The following is a 23,649-nucleotide window of genomic DNA, read 5'->3' as shown; positions in this document are numbered from 1 at the left end:
ATATATATATATAATGAAGATAATTATTCTAAAAACAATTATTACTTAAAACTTAAAAAATATTTTCCATCAGTAAATAATAATATTGCGACAGTTTGGGAAAAGAAATGGGTCATACAATATTAAGACTTTCTCCTTACTATTGCATGTTCAATCAAGGGAGGAAAAATAATGTTTCACTCACCCTAAATTTATCTGTGGTTCGTCTAATTCAATTAAAAATAGAGAAAATAGTAAATCACAGCTGGAAAAATAGTGTTGCCCATGTTCTAAAGATCGAAAGATCTTATATAAATACAGATAGAGTGCTCAAAGCAACAATTATTATAGATCTAGATAACGACAGTGAAACTGACTTGTCCATGTAATTTTTTTTTAATATAAGTACTTTTTGAATTGTATTTATAAATGGTAAACTTTTTATGTATACGCAATTTATGTAAATATTTTTAAATTTAGTTGATAACAGTATAAAACCAGCTTTTAGAAACACCTCAATTTTGAAAATAATTTTCTAAAATATTTTTGCCTCTGATCTTTTTGTACTCTATTTAGAAATGATAAAGTTTTGTAAATATGTGAATGTAGTGTATGTAAACTTTTATAACTTTAGTAGACAATGATAAAGACTGGCTTTGAAACATACGTAACAATGGAATAACTAATGCAAATCAAAAATAAAAGTAGGATCCTGCCCAGAGGCGATCCTCCGCTGCCTTTCGGTAGACACTTATCGATAATAAATATTAATGACTCTCTTAGATCTCTGATACGACCCTTCAACGAATGTATACTGGCATACAGCTAGATTTGACACCAACAGTCGTTAGAACACCAAAAAGAATTTTAAAAGGCGAGATAGATGGTAGACAACGTCATAAATACGACTAGAATCTTAAAATTCTACAATAATGAACCTAAGCCTAACATAAGAATATAAAGAAGAAAAAGAAGAAGCAAATTATTTAAAGAAAATATTAGAAGTAGGTAGTTTGGGAGTATTTTGAAATTTGGTGATAGGAAAATAGACATGGCCATATGGAATTTCGGCCATATTGTGGTTTTGACATTAAAATTAATCCTTTGTGTTATAATTCATTGAAACAAAAGACTGATTACTCTATTAGAGGCAAAAATCTAAGAAGAAAATATAGGAGAATTCTCTTTTTTCTTAAAAGCAATGGATTTAAGTCTCTTTTTATATAAATCTTTATGTAAAGTAAGATTTTTTTCGCTTTTGTGATTACAGTCTAAATTTTGAAAACTACTAAAATTATATATAACAAAAAGAATGTTTTAAGTGAAACTACTTTGAATGCAATGATCTAAATAATTTTTTATAAATAAGTCTTGCACCTCTATTGTAACTACTATCTTGTAAGAAATAAAAGACATATTAGAAATTACACTAAAAGATTAGGTAAAAATCTACTACTTTAAAAGATGAATTATTATTTGCTTTGGTATGTACACAAATTTAAATGTAGAGTAATGTAGAAGGTCCGAGACCATAGAAAATTGAGCACTGTTAGACATAGAATAAAAGTGAAAGAGAATCATCCAAATAAAGTTAAAGAAGTGAAGATATGGACATTAAATAATTTTTCAACCTTAGTAAATCCATAAAACGATATTGGACAGGTCAATTGTGATAGCTGATTTCTGAAAACTGTTAAATTATGCACTTATAACCAAAAAAAAAGTAAAAAACGTACCTTAATGTTAATGCCAATTCTTGAAAATATGCATCAAAATTTCTTCTTGCGAGACAGAGTTCTTTATGTAGTGCAAACGAATATAAGAAAAATAAAAAAAATAAAATAAAAACCACATGCATTATTTTCTGTGAAACTAGAACATATTAATTTTTAAGCTCTTTAATAAAGGTATTTAAATAAAAGACATCAAAAATAATTGATTTAATATTAATAATACAGTACAAGCAATATTTTTATTATTATATAAAATAAAAAGGAATATCCACTCCAAACGGTTTCGCAGATTCTTCATTCTGGAAGAAAAATAGTTACGTTTAATTTTTTATTAACTGCAACAACAGTTAACGAAATTTGGTCAAGGAACTAGTCCATATCTTTATTAAAAATATCAAAAAACCATACCATGGCAGAAGTAGTCTATCAAAACCGTTTAGGTGAAAACATAAGAAAATATATACCTTTTTTGCAGTTATTAATAAATCTTTCATATAATAAGAAAGGAAGGAAGATTGTTTCATATTTAAATTTATCTAGTTTTAGTTTATATTTTATTTACAGCTTAAAGAACGTATTTTTTACTTTCTTCCTTTCCAACGATATAACAAGTTTATAAATAAACATAATTAAATATAGATAATATTAAAAAATAAAAAAGTACTTCCACGTTGTTTTACTAAATCTAATGGTAAATATAAATTTGTGATGAATCTCATATTTCGTATTCGTAAATTGTTTTCTTGTCGGCTCGATAGTTCAATGAGTTGCTAAGACACAGCGAAGCATGTAGATTATAATACCTAAATTAAGTCGATGGTTTTTAGTCACAAAAATACTTCAAATTTAAACAGTATAAAATCCAAGGGATCTGCAATTTTGTTTTAAAGGTCACATGTAAAATCAATTCATTTATTATATTACCAAACCATTCTCTTGTTTGTCCATATTTTAACATTTCATCTTTATGATGTGTATTTAATAATAATTGTAAGTTTCTGTGTTGCTTGGCAGCGTTGCGTTGGGCTGTCAACGGCGACATATGACTTTTAACTGCCATTATAGATGACTTTTCCCTACAATCTTTACCTACAAAATATGTAAAATATATAAAATCTATACATTATTGTATACTGAAGAAACTAAAATTATTTGTAATCAAAATTGCATTTTGTATTTATTGTGACGTTCAATTTTTAATCCGCTAATCGTTTAAAAATAAATTAAATTAAGAAAATAGTGGTGGAATTAACCTGTATGTATATATTTACGAATTGACTCTGGATGACAATTGTTCCAATCAATTGTGGTTTAATCCCATATAAAATAATAATATTTAACTTTAATCAATATTATAAAATTTAATCAATATTGTATTTTTACTTTAAATATTTTCAAATAATAGCATTTTAAAATCAAAAGAGGAAATAATTTGACATAAATCTCGAATTGCAATGGTAAGCTAAGTGATTTTTGCTATATGAAATCAAGCAAAATAATTTAATGAAAGTCTCTTAGGGCCATTTTGTTTTCGAGCAGTTGTGCTTGAATTTATTAAAAACGCTGCGTAATTTTTCTGATTATGCACGTCTAATAGCCATTTCCACTGTTTTCCATATAAACACAATCGCAAAGTGTGCCATCCAATATAGAAGATTAGGTTGTTAAAGCAAAAGCAGGGTTTAAACTGTTCTTGTTTATGAGCAGTTAAATCACATGTAAAGTATTCAGATAGTCTCATCGGTGGCCGAGTTTGGACTTGGAGATTTAGTTGAGATTCTGGAACAATTAACGTGAAGTGCTGCGAATGAATTTGTACCGGAAATTTTTTGTTTGAAAGAGGATTGACAAAATACAATATAGTTTTTGCACAGGGAGCTCGCTTCCTACAATTAAAATATACATAAAGGCAAAGGTAGTGTTCACTTGAATATTAGAACAATTAAAATCTAATTATTAAAATTCTAGTTATTAAAATAAACAGTAAAGTGGCAGTGGCGTACCAAATTCTGTTTTCTACAATGAACAATTCACACACACGGAACACAAACATTTAGTTTCTATTGTAGTATCAGCAGAAATTGCAGGTCCACTATTAATAAACATCCAAGAACATGTACGCAACTCCCCAACAATATTCTCCACTAGAATACACATCCGAACATGCACCAAACCACATATACTGGCAACCCACAAATACTCCTATATCAAACATTTCACAAAATCAATTCGCTCTTCCGCCACAACCACAACAATTTCCACCAGAACCCCAACCAATTTACTACAATCCAGGCAACCCATTTACTGTAGGGCAGACCTCAAACACAAAGCTAAAACTTGCAATTACACATTCAGAAAACTCATATATTGAGTCTAGCGAAGACGACGATCAAGAAACCCAAAATAAAAACTCATGGCAAGTAGTCAAAAAATGTAAATTTTCAAAACAAAATAACGATCCCAATTCTCTAAGCTCACCACCAACAAAAATAGAAAAACAGAAAAAAACTGAAACAGAAAAACAACAAAAAATAACAAAAGAACCTCCAATATTCGTATATGGCGTCAAAAACTTTAAATATATGGTCGATAACTTTGCACAAATTGTGGAGGAAGAAACCTACTATACCAGAACTCTGCCTAACGACACTGTCAAGATTACAACATATACAATAGATACATACCGTAAACTGATAAGACATTTACGAGAAGAAGAAATTATTTACCACACTTACCAAATAAAGGAAGAACGTGCCTATAAAGTGGTAATAAGACATATCCATCACTCAATACCCACAACAGATATAACAAAGGAACTAGAAAAAGCCGGCCATAAAATTCGCAACATAACTAACATTCGACACAGACAAACAAAGGAACCCTTATCTTTGTTTTTCATAGACCTTGAACCGAACAGTAACAACAAAGACATATTCAACCTAGAACTCTTATGTCACACCAAAATAGCAGTCGAGGCACCAAATAAGAGAAACTCAATAATTCAATGTATGCGATGTCAGGCATACGGCCATAGTAAAACATATTGCACTAAACCGCATTACTGCGTCAAATGTGGAGGATAACATAATACAAAAGATTGCAAAAAACCTAGAAGCACTCCAGCTAAGTGTGCACTATGCAAACAAGATCACCCTGCTAACTATTAGAGCTGTGTAGTCTACAGGGAACTAGTAGAAAACAGACATATGCAGAAAAGAGGAAACCAACAGCCTCAAAGACCAACATTCAACAGCCCACATGTGTGTACTGAAGCAAATCAACTAAACAGCACTCTACAAAACCATCAAAGAACATATGCAAACGTGACAGCACATCAAACCAACCACGATTTAGAACCTAAAACTAATGTAGAACAACAACTATTAACATTCCTAAAAGAGTTCAAATACATGTTCTCCCAACTCATGAGTCAAAATAGTATGATATTAAACTTACTAACACAAGTCAATAACCAAAGAAATTCTTAAACATATTTAGAGTTGCCACATGGAACGCTAATGGCCTGCTAAACCATAAGCAAGAAGTAATAACTTTTTTAAACTTGAATGAAATTAACGTTCTGCTTGTTTCAGAAACTCACTTTACCGACCTAATTACGTTCAATATTCCGCTCTATACCACATACAGCACACCTCATCCCGATAATACAGCTCATGGTGGCTCGGCGGTAATCATCCGCAGCTGCATATCACATCATATATTGCCGAAATATGCAACAGAAAAAATACAAGCAGCAATCGTTCAAGTAAATGCAACGCCATGGCACTTTAACATATCTGCAATGTATAGCCCACCTCGTCACGCAATCTCCACAGTTGAATACAAAGCCTACTTCCAATTACTTGGTAGCAAATTCGTAGCCGGGGGAGACTGGAATGCGAAACACATACACTGGGGCTCAAGGCTCACAACAACAAAAGGTCATAATCTTCTAAAAGCAATGACCGACAACAACTATGATTGCCACACCAACGAAAACCCTACGTACTGGCCGAGTGACCCCAGAAAACTTCCAGATCTACTAGACTACTACATAAGCAAAGGAGTGTCCAGAAACAACTGTCTAATAGAATCCAGTTATGACCTCTCATCGGATCATACACCGGTTATTATGAGCCTGAGTACCAAAGTTATAAACAACCCACCACCTCCTCGACTCACGTCAAAAAACAACAACTGGGCAGATTTTCAATCCTACCTAGAAGAAAACACCAATCTTAATCTGCGGATCAAATCTACAAATGACATAGATACAGCAGCTCAATACTTCACTACACTTGTGCAAAAAGCGGCATGGCAATCTACACCACGAACTGAATGCAAACCAACACATACCACAAATGTTCCTCTGCACATTCGCCAACTCATTGCTAAAAAACGTAGTGCAAGGAGAACTTGGCAAAGATCTAGAAACAACATAGACCTACATATATTTATTAGACTACATAGGCAACTTGGAGTAGCCATCAAAGCCGCAAACAACGAAACCTTCGAACATTACATTACAAATCTTACAGCAAATGACCGGACGTTATGGAAGGCGACTAAGAAGCTTAAGAAACCATACACAACTGTTCCTCCCATCCGAAAAAACCAAAATGGGCCTGTTCCAACAAAGAAAAAGCCGACGTCTTTGCTGAACATCTTACAAACGTATTTCAAACAGAGCCAGCAGACCCTGATGAAGAAGTCGAAGAACTAATTAGCGCAGCATGTCAAATGTCCCTCCCAATTAAAAGTTTTACTCCTTTAGAAGTCAGGCAAGAAATAAACAAACTCAACTCACGAAAAGCCCCAGGTTATGATTTAATATCGGCACAAGTACTAAAACAACTTCCTCGCAAGACCATTACTTTGCTAACAGTTATATTTAAACGCATGCTAAGCTTATCATACTTTCCAAAAATATGAAAATTTGCTGAAGTCATAATGATCCTCAAGCCAGGAAAAGAGCCGAATGAAGTAACATCTTATCGACCCATCAGCCTACTCTCAACCGTAAGCAAAGTTTTTGAAAGATTTCTGCTACAAAGGATATACGCAGATCATGAATTCCTAACATTACTTCCCAAACATCAGTTAGATTTTCGGGAAAATCACTCCACTACCCAACAAGTTCATCGAATGATAAATGAAATATCAAAAAGTCTTGAAGAAAAGAAATACTGCAACGCTGTATTTCTATAAATTTCACAAGCGTTTGACAAAGTCTGGCACAGAGGTCTGCTATACAAAGTAAAAATAGCACTATCCAGTTACTACTTCCTCCTACTTAAATCCTACATATCAAATAGATATTTCTCTGTAAAATTCAAAGACCAACAATTCAACCTCTGCCCTATCAACTCCGGAGTCCCGCAGGGTAGTGTTCTAGGGCCGCTGCTTTTCTCACTCTACACAGCCGATATACCAGAGACTAATAATACTACAATCGCTTCCTTTGCTGACGACGTAGCAATACTAGCTGTAAATGAAGATCCCATACAAGTCTCACAAAACCTGCAACATTATCTGAACATACTCAGTGATTGGCATACGAAATGGAGAACAAAAGTAAATAAAACAAAATCAGCTCAAATAACATTCACCAACCGTCACAACATATGCCCACCTGTAAGGATGGAAAATGTGAGAATACCAACAGTAACAGACGCTAGATACCTTGGCCTCCATCTTGAACAACGTCTCACTTGGAAGAAACATATCCAGACGAAAAGAAGACAACTCGACTTAAAATTTCGGCAAATGTATTGGCTTCTTGGAAGTAAATAAAAACTTAACATCCAAAACATAATTCTTCTATACAAAGCCATACTCAAACCTATCTGGTTCTACGGACTACACCTATGGGGCTGTACAAAGCCAACGTCTCTGAATATTATCCAACGATTCCAGTCTAAAGTGCTAAGATCGATAGTGGATGCACCATGGTACATAAGTAATCAAACACTTCACTACGACTTAAAAATTCCTTTCATCAGAGCAGCAATCCATCGAGCTACGGAGTCGCAAAATGAACTTACCATTCACCATAAAAATAAGCTAGTAAGGGAACTATTCAACAATCCTCCAGCCACAAGAAGACTAGATAGAACCTGGCCCCAAGACCCACTTCAAAACTAAACCAAAATAGAATAAGGTGAGACATCATTGGAAGTCTCTCCTTCACGCGCAAAACCTGTAACATATTTACTTAATACTCTGTAATGATGTAGATTGTAAGTAAACATATATAATAAAAAAAGGCAAAGGTAGAAAAGGGAAGTATTTTTGAAGTGTGTAAAAGATTTTAATTCCTAGATGAGCGCTTTCGGCTTACAAAGCCATCTTCGGAGCCATGCTACAAGAGAGCAATGATGTAAATAGCTAATTTCAATTTAACAATGATTCACTTACGTCAAACCGTTAAATATCCTTCTAGGAGAGATCATCTGGTAAGCAGAAAAATGCTGATTCTCTTTTATTTTTTCTTTCTTTTATCAATGAAAAAACACAAAGTACTGTACACTGGACTCCACAAAAAACACACTAAAAAATTTGGCTATTGTACGGGTGTCAGAATTTGACAATTTTATTGGAGTGGAAACAGCACATAGAATGAGCAAAGTCAAATACCATCCCTTTAAATTATATTTCACAGATAACAATGACACACGTCTAAAATACTTCACTTTTCCATCTTTTGTTTGTCATAAATGTATACAAAAACATATCAGTTTTTCATTTTTTATACATAAAGTGTTTTCTACTACCATGCAGGTAAGACCCACTTCTAAAACGTTGCATGTTTATGTTAAGGAAAATAATATCATCATCATCATTCTGGTTTTCAACCCTACGTGGATCCTAGTTTCCTCAAAAATCTCTCTCCAGTCGTCTCTATCCATCGCCTTTCTCCGCTTAGCACGTATTCCCATATTTCTCATATCTTCATCGATGTTTTCAAGGAACCTTGTTTTCGGCCTTGCTCTTTCATCTCTGACCAATGGGTCTATCAAGAAGCGTTGTTCAATCACAAATTAATCCCTTAATTTGTAATATCACATTATTCTTAACTTCTTAATATTTTCACCGTGTATAATTGAAACGTTGTAAAAACATATCGTGTAATATTTTAATAATTAGTTCATTTACCAACAACGTAATAAATTGCCGAATAATATATTTTCCGATTAAACTTCCTAAGTGTTGCAATTACGGCCTAGATTAAATTGTATTGTAAGCTTATAGTTCAAAGTTTTTTATTATGATAAAAGCAATAACCTCTGTGCTGAGGTATACATTATTTGTGAGGTTATAAATGGAGATTTGAGCTCATTTGAGGGCAGTCTATTTTAGAAAGTTACCTAACTATCATCTTTAGTGTTATTATTAGTAGCTGTCAATAAAACCATAATTTTACTCCAAGACTTTAACATTTTATTGTATTTACTTTCGTCGATCGAGAAGAAGCGGGCAAAGGGGCATTACAAAAATATTTGATCCTTACATCTACAATCGAACCTGTCCAAGCATTTTTCTAGCTGGGTCATTTTGTTCTATCCGCATTACATGCCCTATCTACCTCAAGACGTCCTGTCTTGAGGTTACTGGGATATTCTATAAAGTTTAAAATTGTATCGTCTTCTCCACACTCCATTGTCATTCACGGCTCCATAAATTCGCCTTATTACTTTTCTTTCGAAACATACTAACATGTTTTCATTATTTTGTGTTAGAGTCCAGGTCTCTGAACTATATGTTAGGACTGGGCGTATTATTGTTTTGTAGAGTTTTATTTTTGTATTTCTCGATATAGGTAATTGTGGATTTAAGGAGGAGATAAAGACCAAAATAACATCTGTTGGCCGTGCAAAATCTGCTGTTTATCTCTGTGGTAGTATTATTTTCAGAGTTAAGGAACGCTAACAGGTATACAAATTCGTTCACTGCTTCGATGACTTCGTTTTGTATAACAAGTGGTCATAGTATATGTGGTTGCGTGCTTATTTTCATATACTTCGTTGTGTGGGTGTTTATTAATAAACTCATTTTTGTAGCTTATTCTTTTAATGCTACATACGCCGTGCTACATACAGCGTTTTCCGTTCTCCCAACAATATTGATATCATCAGCATAGACCAGCATTTGCACTAATTTATTATATATTGAACCAGTGGTTGTGATTTGTAACATAGGTACGTATTACTTTTTCCAGAACCAGATTGAACAGTATGCAGAAGAGATGGTCTCCCTGGCGCAGCCCATTATTTGATTTGAAGGTTGAGACAGTTCCAACTAAATTCGTAATCTACATTCAACTTTTTTAAGAGTTAGTTTTGATAAATATACTAACTGATTTGGTATTCCTAAGTCGTTCATTGCTTTGAACATTTCTCTTCTATTCACAGAGTCGTAGGCTGCTTTGTAGTCTATAAATATGTAATGAGTATCAATGCCATATTCCAGTGTTTTTTCCAAAAATTTTTCAGAGTTGTAATCTGATAAATTGTTGATTTATTACCTCTAAAACCAGCCTGGTATTTTCCTATTATCCGTTCTGCATACGGTGCCACACGATGACATAGTACTGTGGAAAATATTTTATACGCTGCATTTAGAAGCGTAAATCCTCCGTGGTTAGAGAATTCAAAGATATCTCCTCTTTGTGTATGGTGCAAAGTATTCCAATATTACAATCATTGGGGAGGAATTTCTGTGTCTATATTTCTTTTATAAGCTGCTGTACTGCCATTATGGTATCATGGCTATGTTCTTTATATAGTTTACCTGCCAGATTATCTATTCTGGGTGATTTGTTTCTTCCTAGTTTTTTAACTGCATCTTTAACTTGAAGAATAGTTGGTGGTTCCTCTTCCCTTTTGTCTATTTTCCTTACCTTATCTCTTTCATCTTCCAGGTTTACTTCTTCCTCTATATAAAGTGCCTGGTTAAAGTATTCCACCCATATATTCAGTACATCTTTCTATAATATAGATGCATTTAATCTAAAGATAATAATATAAGGATAATTAAAATAAGCAGGAGTTTCTTTCTTGCCAATATGGCTGATAAACCTAGATATAACTGAAATATTTAATATCATACTCACAATAATATAAAAACAAAAAAACTAAAAATCCTTATTGTAAGGCAATGATTGCCATCTTCACACATATGGTTTTGTGATTTGGCTGTATCTACATTTTTTCTCCCTATTCCTCTATTTTTATATATTTACTCTCGGTTTGTTACTAATAATACCTTGATCTTTCCAATGACGTATTCCTCTTCTCTGTTTTTTGTCATTCACTTAATCTTTCTGTTCATTGCTTCTATATTTCGCATCTTTACTAGCCAAATACTCGAGCTGTCTTCGTTATATATCTCTTATCCATGTGGTTTTATAGTGTGACTATATCTAGTCCCTTGATTGTGCCTTTTATCTTGTGGTTAATTCTTCGTTTGTTACTTATTTTACGTTTTTACTGGGTACACAATTCTTCATGAATTTTGCTTTTAAATAACCTTAAACTTTTTTATCATTAGTTGTAAGCCATTTCTCACAAAAATATTTTTTTTTTAAATAGAAAGCGCGAGAAGTGTATTATTCAGGATAAAAGCTTCATTAATAAACCACCCGGTCCTTACAAATTAAATAAAATTCCGTTAAAACATATATATATATATATATATATATATATATATATATATATATATATATATATATATATATATATATATATATATATATATATATATATATATATATATATTAGGTAAGGAGTAATGGCATAGTTCGCAATAAAAAAAATAATTAAAAGTATATTTCTGACCAATTCAAAATACGAAACAACTAACTTGGGAAATAATGTCAGAAGACTCTAATTTCCATAGCAACAAGTAACACATTCACGAAGGAAGCTAAAGCTATACGAAAAACAAGCCCTTACCTTTTTATAAAACATTCTTCACAGTAAAATCGGTATCAATCGTTTTTAAGAAGACACCCTAATTTAATTAATAGAATTTCTGAAGCAGTAAACAATGCCAGTGGAAACGTGCCAGAAAATGATATCAAAAAGTGGTTTAATAATAAGAAGAATACTTAATGGCAAAGTACTACTTTAACATTCTTTCTGATCCTAGGAGAGTTTACAACGGAGATGAAACTTATTTTACCCTTTGTCCGAAAGAAGATAGGGTTCTTGCACCAAAAGGTGCCAAAAATGTTTATCAGATAGAGCAAGGCCCATCGAAAACAAGTATTACCGTCATGTTCACATTTTCTGCTGCGGGAGTTACAACGCCACCGATGATCGTTTATGCTTATAAAAGATTACCCAAAAGCATCGCAGAAGGTGTTCCAGATGGGTGGGATATTACTACTAGTGAAAAAGGTTGAATGCAAGCAGATGTTTTTCATGATTATATATCTAAGATATTATATTCTTATTTAGAAAAACAACATCTTACATTTCCAATTATATTGTTTGAAGACGGGCACAAAACACATTTAACATACCAACTATGTCAACTATGTACAGAACTCGAAATAATCTTTATATTCAAATGCCAATAGAATTCTTCAACCCGCCCACGTCACCAGTTTTAAGCCACTTAAAAATGCGTGGAAAAGAGCTTTGTTAAATTGGAAGAGACAAAATTCATTTGAACAACTAAGTAAAAGTAACTTTGCTCCAATTTTAAAAGAAGAGGCAGATACTCTTTAACCATTGGCTATCTTAAGTAGTTTTAGAGTGTGTGGTCTCTGTCCTTGGAATGCGGATAGAATCATCCAGTACTGACTACAGCAGATACCTAGGTAAAAAATATACAGTAGATAAATTTGGCGAGACCACAACAGAATCTATCAATTTGGCCGATTTTTGTAACATATGCGATGAAGATACTTTACAGCTCTTAAAAGAAGCCAGAAAAAATAGAAACTGTGATAACACTAGCAGAAGTTTCAGGGTACTACTTAATCTATTTAACAATTTACATCCAAATAATGAAGAAGACCATGATTCACAAATTATAATAGATGAAATGTTTTTGGAAGATGTCTGTAGTAAAAGAAAGAGTAGCCATTACTTTAACTTACAATATAGAATATGTACCTGTTGTTTTTTTGGAAAAAGTTCCTGAACAAAATAAAAAAGTAGCACAAAGTTTAGCACTTTACTCAGAAAATACTCAACAAGTATTACTCAATACAATACAAGTACAAACACTGATAAGGCCAGTGTTAACCTACGGGTCAGAAACGTGGTCACTTACACAGAACGACCAAGAATTGCTTAAACGTTTCGAGAGAAAAATTATATGGAAAATATATGGAGGAATCCAAGAACAGGGTTTATGGCGTAGATCAGAAAAATTTTCGACCGAAGAGGACCAGTGGAAAGACGAGCCAGAGGAAGACCAAAACTTAGGTATCAAGATAACATAGAGGATGATCTAAAATCCATCGGAGTTAAATCATGGAAAAGAGTTGCCAGAGACAGGGACAAATGGAAGATTCTTCTGAAGAAGACTGGCTCATAACGAGCTGTAATGCCACTGATGAGGATGATATAAAGAATATTTTGTTTGTAAAACTTGTCTTAAACAACTTGTATAAAGAATATTGTTTTTTTAAATTTGTTTTTATAAAATATATAAATAAATGACACTTTGTTTGTAAGTAAGTACTTACGTTTTAGTTTTGTTTCTAATGCTCAATCAATATTTTGATATAAAAATTATGCCAATTACTCGGTGCCGGTGATTGAGTACACTGTCAATTACTACATGCCAATAACTAGAATATAACTGTCAATAATTAAGAAATATGGATAATGTCTAAAATAACCTATTTTTGTATTATTTTCCTCAATATTTATAATAAAATGATATTTAATTTGTATTCAGTAATAATAGTAAATTATAAAAAAATTCAAAATATCCCCCTATGATGTTACCTATATTAGCAAATCTAATGTTTAAACCACTCTTTTCCTTAAAGTGCCAATAACTGGGTGATTTACCCTACTTTGTGGATTTAGAAAAATCGTTTTATAAAGTTCAACATGTAAAATTAATGGAGATAGTAAAAAATAAAATAGAAATCAGAAGAAAAATGTACATTGTGAATTTATAAAAATCATTTTATATGTTCCAACATGTAATGAACGGAGATAGTGAAAAATATAGGATTTGAAAAAAATATATTCGTATTTGTATAAAAATTTATTTTGATATGTTACAAAAGCAGAATGCTGTTCACGTGTTCACTCTTTCCATATGAATACGATTTGCGGTAAAAATTAATAACGTTTAAAATTCAAGCAAGGTTTAAGATATATCACATATTTCAATATTACAATATTAAAAAATTGTTAAATAGTGAAATGCACAAAGGTAAAATATTGAAAAAGTTGTATTTTATTAATTTTATTTTTATTTATAATAAATGTTGTAATTTTTAAAATATGTGGTTTGTTGTTTAATTTAATATATACCTCAGCTAGCTCAATTATGTGTTCTAAGCAATCTGTCACTGTGTGACGTCGACTCTATAGTCTCCTGGTAGAGTTCAAAAAGAAATTAAACCAAAATTTACTTTAGACTTTTGATAAATTAACCCAACTGAAGCACGTTATTTATTAATATTGAACAAATTTAATATAAACAATAAAATTCGTCTGCAACTTGGGTTGCCTTTAAAAATTTACAAAAATAGGAATCATATAAATCTTAATGTGGTTTAGTGTCGTGACAATAAAAATTTATTACAAAATGTGGAGACTCTCTACAAGTACCTAAAAACTAAATAAATATTGCAACTTTATAAAGTGTTTAAATGAACTATAAAGAAAAAGAAAATGAACACTTTATTCCGCTGACTTTTAACTTGCATTCAAATATAATCAAAATTTCAATTGATCCCCAAAATTATTATCCAACCTCATTTTAAAACAGTTCTGATTTATTTAAAGAAAACTAACTACTCGCAAAATAATCGGTGAAACTGGAATATCAATCCTCCCTTCGGAAGTTAAGGTACGTACTATTCTATTTTTAATTTAATGATCATTAATATTTTCAATTTTTTTGAGGCCTATCGCAATTATATTAATTCATGAATTTTAATTTTCTCAATTTAAATGACATTTCTGTACTCCAATAATAATTTATAAGTCAAATTGTTTCTCTTACTCTCTGGAACAAATTCTGGATATCTCTGCTGTGGAAACTGTGGAAAAACTAAAATTCTAATTAGACGAGTTAAAAAAAACTCCCGACCTATTCCACAGTTTCAGGGCTCCCCTTCGTCGAAAAATCCTCGTCGGCCTCCCCAAAAAACCTATTGTCCGTTGCTAACAGCAACCAACGTTCTTTTTCTTTTCGTCTTCTATTTTTTTTAAACCATAAAACTGTCCTGTTCTGACACATTTGTCAATCCCACAGACTTGCTTGACAGTTTATTTTCTGACGTTTTTTTTTTAATTTCTATGTTTAAATATTTTTTAAGAATTCTTCTTTTTTGTTCTTTTTAAGGTTTAGACGATTCACCTATACACTAGGCAACTATACTATTTAGAAATTATTAACACTATACCAGGTAAGTCAAAATTAATTTATTTAACAATTTACTAATCTTTTTCTCTCTTTTATTTCAGAGTCGAACCCACATTGTGATGGCTTCATGAAATTCATGAACAACAAACTCATATAAAAATCCATTTAAGTTGTATCCTTTTTAACATATTGAAATCATTTCAATATATTACATCTCGAACCATGTAAACGTGTTGTGACTGTTTATTAATATAAATAATAGTATTTAAAACCATTTCTATAACCAAAGGGGATTCTAGTTAAGCAGCTGTAAAACTCTAATAAACTTTATACCGTAGAGAGCAGCAACAACTGTACAAACAATTTCAGAACGTACTTATGAAAGTTCTGTATTAAAGTAAGCAAGTAATGGTAATATTCTTTGTTAAACTCGTTTTTATTTTTTGATTAATTAAACTTGTTCAGCACTTCATTTTGGTAAAATTGTTTGCTAAATAGTTAGTTAATTAAAAAATATACTTAACACGCTAGTTTAGAAAACAGATATTAAAAAATGGAATGAAGTAAGAAATAAAAAATATCAATAAAACAGTTCGTCCCATTAGATTTTCCAATACCGACGATTCTTCCTATCAACACCATTGAAAATCTTAAGCTATATATCGCTCATCCGGAAGAAAAGTGACATAACTCAAAAATGCATAATTCCAGTTATGTTGTTAAATTGACTCCAAATATTCAATACTTTTACCAGGAAAAATGTCACATAGATATCTACTACCAACTTCGAAAGATGACGGTAGATTATTCCTTTGGTGGTAAAATGAATACTTTTATTCCGGAAGAATGACACTTTTCAGTTGGGCTCTGACGTTCGAAGTGAACGTATCGATTTTTATCAAGAAAACCGTTATATTTTAAAAAGTGTCCTAGTATTTTTCGGCGTTTCGACAGAAAAGTGAGACATTTGGATTTGTGTCGTTTTTCTTGAAAAGGTGAGTAGGTTTCTTATTACATTTTTAATAAAATATAGTCATATTTTAAGTTATGTAATTATTCGTGAAATATTTGATAAAATATATTTTACGTTTTTGTTTTTTTTTTCCAAATGTGACATTGTTCTTGAAAAAATAGATTTACTATTTATCGTCACTGTTGAAATATTTAGAGAAATCACTTTTTTCTCGTATATTCATCTACTTTTTTTGTAAATAACTAAACATTTTAATAATTAGTGATGGACATAATCAAATTCCTACTTATAAGTTGATTTAAAAAATAAAATACTGTATTAAATTTATTAATTATTCCTGATTCGTTTAATGTTTATATTCGTGAATAACTCTTACATTCACTGAAATATGTTTACAGAATTGGTTTAACCGTTTGGAAACTACATGTTGTACGCTCATATTTTTAATGAAGAATTTAATATGTCTTTCTTTGTCCCAAAGAAAGACCAGTGCGAAGTATGTGTTGGTTATAATAACGCTACGGAAGAGAAGAAAAAGGGTCTACAGATCAATTATAAATAAACAAGTATAAAAAACGATAAAACTTCTAACAATACGGTTGCAGTCTATGATCTTCAGGTTTTTCCATACCCGTCCGGATAACTCTCATCCTTCTATTATGTTTCCAAAGTGAACGTTTATAATCTAACTCTCTGCAACATTAAAACTAAAAATGTTCAATGTTACATGTGGCATGACGGAGAGGCTCTAAGAGGAGTAAATGAAATAGGTTCATGTATACTAAAATACCTCAACAGTTTAGAAAAAGAGAAAAATAGGAAAATTTTTTTGATAACTATGCAGGCCAACAAAAAAACCGTTTAATGATAGCTGCATACTTATACGCCATTTTGAATATCGATTAGCTGCAAAGCATAGAACATAAGTTCAGAGTAAAAGATCAAAAAGGTCAGGACCTGTATTATATCCCTGATCGGTATGTGACGCCTGTACGCACTGCTACAAAATCTGGAGAACCATACAAAGTTGATGAAATTTGTCATCAAGACATTTTTAATCTGAAGCAATTAACAGCTGATATTATGAGTTTAAACTCTTTTTCCAAGAATACCAATGGCGAACCCGTAAAAATTTCTGATATAAAAGTTTTAAAAATCACAAATGAATTCGCTGGAATATTGTTTTATAAAACCTCTTACCATCAAGAATATTTTGATAGTGTTTTGATATTGAATCAAAGAAAAAAAAATATCAAACCAAAATTGAAAAAGGTTTACAAAAATAAAGTAGGGATATCAGAATAAAAGAAAAAAGGGCTGATGTCATTATTTAAAAAAAATTGTATCCCCAAGTGCTATTTGCCATTTTATGAGTCTTTGTAGATTACCTACTATTTACCTGTTATATTCAAGTATTTTCATTTTATCAAGTGTTAGACAAAAAATGTTTATTTTCTTTTATATGTTTAATAATATTTTTTATACTAGTAAGATAATTTCCATATTATTATAAATAAAATTTTATTTTTTAAGTTAATATTTTCATTAATTTTTAAAAAAAGTGACCAAAATTTTGAAAGAAAAGTGACATAAGTCAAAATTTTCACCTTTTTTTCTTTGTTAAATCAAATGTCATATTTTTTTGGTTTTGCTTTTTACACAATTAGAAACATTCACTCATCCATATTCTTCGTTTTTGATTTGAAAATTTTAGTAATTACCGTTTAAAACTGACAGCAAAATTAAGATCGAAAAAATCTATCTTTGTCTTTCCTGAAAAATGATATTTTTTGACTTGTGACTCTATATATATATATATATATATATATATATATATATATATATATATATATATATATAGATATATATACATATATATATATATATATATATATATATATATATATATATATATATATATATATATAAATATATATATTAAAATGATTTCAATATGTTAAAAAGTATACAACTTAAATGGATTTTTATATGAGTTTGTTGTTCATGAATTTTATGAAGACATCACAATGTGGGTTCGACTCTGAAATAAAAGAGAGAAAAAGATTAGTAAATTGTTAAATAAATTAATTTTGACTTACCTGGTATAGTGTTAATAATTTCTGAATAGTATAGTTGCCTAGTGTATAGGTGAATCGTCTAAACCTTAAAAAGAACAAAAAAAGAAGAATTCTTAAAAAATATTTAAACATAAAAATTTTAAAAAAACGTCAGAAAATAAACTGTCAAGCAAGTTGTGGGAGCTAAATTAATAGGGGTTTTGTTAAATAAGAAATTATAATGATGTGGAGATGAAAAGAATAAATTATATTAGCATTGTAATAGAATAAATTTTATATCTGAACATTTTTTTTTATAAATTCCCAAATTAGATGTGATTAAAGTGATTATGAGAAATTAATGTGGATTGACAAATGTGTCAGAACAGGACAGTTTTATGGTTTAAAAAAAAATAGAAGACGAAAAGAAAAAAGAACGTTGGTTGCTGTTAGCAACGAATGATAGATTTTGGGCGAAGCCGACAAGAAATTTTGAAAGGAGAGTCCTGAAATTGTGGAATAGGTCGGGAGTGTTTTTTTTAACTCGTCTAAAGAGAATTTTAGTTTTTCCACAGTTTCCACAGCAGAGATATCCAGAATTTGTTCCAGAGAGTAAGAGAAACAATTTAACTTATAAATTATTATTGGAGTACAGAAATGTCATTTAAATTGAGAAAATTAAAATTCATGAATTAACATAATTGCGATAGGCCTTAAAAAATTGAAAATATTAATGATCATTAAATTAAAAATAGAATAGTACGTACCTTAACTTCCGAAGAGAGGATTGATATTCCAGTTTCACCAATTATTGTGCGAGTAGTTAGTTTTCTTTAAATAAATCAGAACTGTTTTAAAGTAAGGTTGGATAATAATTTTGGGGATCATTTGAAATTTTGATTATATTTGAATGCAAGTTAAAAGTCAGCGGAATAAAGTGTTCATTTTCTTTTCTTTATAGTTCATTTAAACACTTTATAAAGTTGCAATATTTATTTAGTTTTTAGGTACTTGTATAGAGTCTCCACATTTTGTAATAAAATTTTATTGTCACGACTCTAAACCACATTAAGATTTATACGATTCCTATTTTGTAAATTTTTAAAGGCAACCCAAGTTGCAGACGAATTTTATTGTTTATATTAAATTTGTTCAATATTAATAAATAACGTGCTTCATTTGGGTTAATTTATCAAAGGTCTAAAGTAAATTTTGGTTTAATTTCTTTTTGAACTCTACCAGGAGACTACAGAGTCGACGTCACACAGTGACAGATTGCTTAGAACACATAATTGAGCTAGCTGAGGTATATATTAAATTAAACAACGAACCACAGATTTTAAAAATTACAACATTTATTATAAATAAAAATAAAATTAATAAAATACAACTTTTTCAATATATATATATATATATATATATATATATATATATATATATATATATATATATATATATATATATATATATATATATATATATATATATATATATATATATATATATATATACTGAAAAACGCTTGTCATCAACGCTGATCAAATAGAATACAAAACTCAAATATTTGGGTGTGCAGCGGAAGATAGGACAAAGAAGTACTCTTTTTAGTAAACCAAGCTTTCGCAAATCTTTATTTGCATCATCAGTGTGCTACAATAAACAAAATTGAGATTCTTGTTTAATTCCACTTGCTTCTCTTTCAAGAACAAATATTATAAATAAACCTTTGGCACTCCTATGGGAGCCAGTATCTCTCCAATTCTAGCTACATATGTAATGGATGATCTGTTGGATATTATTCTTCAGGTTGTTCCTTTCAATGTTCCTTTTATTAAAAAGTATGTTGATGACATTATTATGTCGTGCCCACAAGGTCTAGAATTTAAGCTCTTAGACATTTTCAATAGCTACGACTCCCACATTCAATTTACTCTGAAAAAGAGGATCAAAACCAATCTGTTCCTTTTCTCGACACAATGTTTATTAGAGAACTGAATAACATCATTACAATTGATTGGTATAGAAAAAAGTGTAACTCTGGAAGATATCTCAACTACCACTCTTACCACAAGTCAAGCATGAAAATTAATCTAGTCAAACAAATGACCACATGAGTTTGTAAACTAGCTGACCCTGTTTTTAGAAAGAAGAATCTCAACATCCTTTTACAGTTGTTCCTAGATAATTCTTACCCCGAATCCTTATTTAGGAAAATCATCTTTAACACATCCTCTGTTATACTCAACACACAAATAAACCCTTCCCAAAATACAGGTGCTATGAAAGTAAGCTCTGATTCCCACTCACTGACTAACAATATTCCCAATATATCTTTTGTATCACTTCTATTTATTAAGGACGTCTCTCCAAATTGACCAGAATTTTTGCTCAATACCTACCAAATGTAAAAATTGCTTATAAAAGCACTCTAGTTGTGGGATCTTTATACAAGTCATTGAAAGATAAAGTACCAATCTTAGATAAAAGTGATGTTGTCTACAAACTTAATTGTTTGGGCTGTGAAGGTTCTTATATAGGTCACACCTCCCAAAAAGTTTCTAGCCGCTTGACTCTTCACAAGAGTGACATTAGGTTACACCCTGATAGATGTTCTCTAGCCACACATGCTAACACAACAGGACACTCTTTCGATTTTCCAAATGTAAAAATCCTATCCACGGAGAGCAATTATTTAAAAGATTGTTTCTCGAGATGGCTTTCATTTTTCAAGAAAAAGAAACTATTAACAAAAAGACAGATACCAATAATTTAAGCAACTTATATTCATTATTGATAACTTTGGATAAACACGAATCTACTAATACAGACAATTCATCATCAACAATATAAGTTTCATTATATATGAGATATACAATACCTCTCCTACTTCTTCTAAAATAAGTCTTTTTACCTTTTCTGTTTCAAGAAGTTCAGCGTCTATCAGGTATACTATTACCTTTACATTGTTATCATTAAGATCTAACGTTCTATCGTTTTAAGTTGGCAGTAACGAATTCACAACCAATTCTTTTGTTTCTGATAAGAATGTTTATAACCTAAATTTTATTTTATGACATGTTCTGTAATTCTTTTAACATAATTTTATTTAAGTGTTCATGTATGTGTTTTAAAGTGTTTTAAATATGTATTTGTTAAAGAACGTTTTCTTTTTAAAAACAATTTTGGATAGTTTTCACCATCATTTGTAGGGGTCAAATGAGTTGCTCATTTCATTTGATAAACATCACGACAACTAACCTCAATTAGTGTAAGATGCAAAATAATTGTTTTTTTGTATTTTGTACTAATTTTGTGGTTTTGTATATATATATTGTAAGTTGGTATGACGATGAAGGATTGCTGTCACTCGAGGATTCATATAAACATCACGATAAAAAAATCACGTTTGTAGCCTTTTCCGAAATAAAACATTTTTACATTATTACATTACGTTATTACAATGTTATTGTAGTGATTAATTACAATTACGTCTTTAAAATATGAAATACACTACAGTTGGCGACGAGGATAAAGGATTAGCATGTCAAACATCACGAATACTACAGGCACTACCTCGACTACAACGCTTCTACCTACATCCACAAGTTCTTCTATTACAATGATAGTTAAACCTGCTAAAGCTATGTCTGCCTGCCTACCTGATCCAGTCATGTCTACACAAGTTTCTACATTCCAGTTTTCCTTTGAACCTTTTAACCAGAGAGCCACAAAATGGTCAGGTGGGTAAAACGATTGGAAGGCGCATAGGAAGTTTTTAAAATTCCTGAGGAAATGAAATTGCCCTATTTACTACATTACATGAAGTCGGAAGCATACGATACGCTTTGTGATACACTAACTCTGGAGGTCCCTGAAGACAAGTCATATGATGATACAATTAGGTTCATGGATAGTTTTTACAACCCCGCACCACTTGAAATTGCTGAAATATTTAGGTTTCAATCAGAAGGACAGGCTGAAGGTGAAAGTATACAAGAATACCTACATTCTCTACAGAAGCTTGCAATAAACTGCAACTTTCCTACATACTTGAAAAGTGCTATACGCAATCAGTGTGTTTTTGGTACGTTTTTGGTTTGTTTTTGTTTTTCGGTCAAAGAGCTACAAGCTCTTTGACAAGGACTTGGATCGAGCAGAAGAAATTGCAGCAAGCATGAAAACTTCAGAAAAGGATAGTTATCAATTTTCTCACAACAATAATTACAATAACGCTAGTATAAATGTCTTAAACGTGAAAACAAAAAGTTCTCATAAAAATACAAACACTAGTAAATTTACAAATAATACTAGAGTACAAAATCATGGCAGCTCTTCTAATAATTCTAATAATATTTCTACAATGTAAAATAACCGTAATAGTGCTTATTATTATTATATTATTATAAAATAAACCAAAAATGTAGTCAACTGCATAAAAGGTGCAGGAGGCAACAAGGAACCACTGCTTATATAATATATAATATATACAACCACTGCCTCAAAGACTTATACTGTAACATTTATTTTATTATTAAAATATTAAATATTTTTAATACCTTTACTCCTGTTGCTGAGACGCCCATGGCCGTATTGACAAATAGCTATGCGGGTGGGGTCGTTTACCATTAGAAAATTTTCTTGGTACCGACTTCTCAGATTACAGAAGAATCTACTTATTAAAAGACGCCGGTTTGATTAATCCTCGAATAGTCCTTTTCGGTTACAGGCGGGTTCTGTTTAAACTTTGGTAAACAACGTCATAAAAAGTATTTTATAATATTTTTCTGAGACAACCTAATCCAAAAGGATTTATCTTTCATCACATCCTAAATAGGAGGGTCCCGTTATTTTCGATATTCGTTCGAACCTTTTATCTTAGAAATGGATACCGGCTGGCATGTCATTTTTAAGTGGGGGGTATGCCACCTTTTTTCGGTAGTTTGGTAAATTTGGAGTTAAAGAAGACCACTTTCGACAGGGCGATCTTTGAGTAAAGACGCTTGCTAATATGACCGTATCTGTGTTATCTTACCGTCTCTGTGAATTTTTGCTTTAAGTATGTATACACTTAAATGTTTCAGTTCCCTAATTTAATACCCTATTAGATTAAAGATTGGTATAAACTACCTTTAATTTAATTAACTTCAGTGTTTAATACAAGTAAAGTATTATAATAGCTTCAGTGAAGAGTGCAGCAGTCATTAAGGTTTATCGTAAGTTATCATAATCATATTATCTTCCACTATCTTTGCGAATCTCCGTCCACTATTTCTTTTCCTGTAGTTAAGGTTAACTACTGAGTTAGCATTCAATCAAGGAACATTTAATATTTTCATACGAA

General features: G+C 31.0%; 1 protein-coding gene across 2 annotated transcripts in view; it reads right to left on the bottom strand.

Moving 5' to 3' along the window:
- Nucleotides 1-1,875: 1,875 nt before the first annotated feature.
- Nucleotides 1,876-23,649, bottom strand: part of LOC140451851 (putative receptor-type tyrosine-protein phosphatase mosPTP-1) — an 850,513-nt gene continuing 828,739 nt past the window's right edge. Inside the window, exon 4 of one of the 2 annotated variants that reach the window (XM_072545757.1) lies at nucleotides 1,876-2,011. In XM_072545757.1, coding sequence (XP_072401858.1) covers nucleotides 1,891-2,011 — 121 coding nt within the window. In that variant the 3' untranslated portion in view covers nucleotides 1,876-1,890. Of the gene's footprint in view, nucleotides 2,802-23,649 lie in introns of both variants that reach the window. The other variant, XM_072545758.1, reaches the window with a different exon arrangement.

This window comes from Diabrotica undecimpunctata, chromosome 10 (genome assembly GCF_040954645.1).
Source record: "Diabrotica undecimpunctata isolate CICGRU chromosome 10, icDiaUnde3, whole genome shotgun sequence".
In the NCBI taxonomy this organism is placed as follows: domain Eukaryota; kingdom Metazoa; phylum Arthropoda; class Insecta; order Coleoptera; family Chrysomelidae; genus Diabrotica; species Diabrotica undecimpunctata.
Note: the sequence above shows the minus strand (reverse complement) of the source record. Positions and strands in the feature narration are given on the sequence as shown.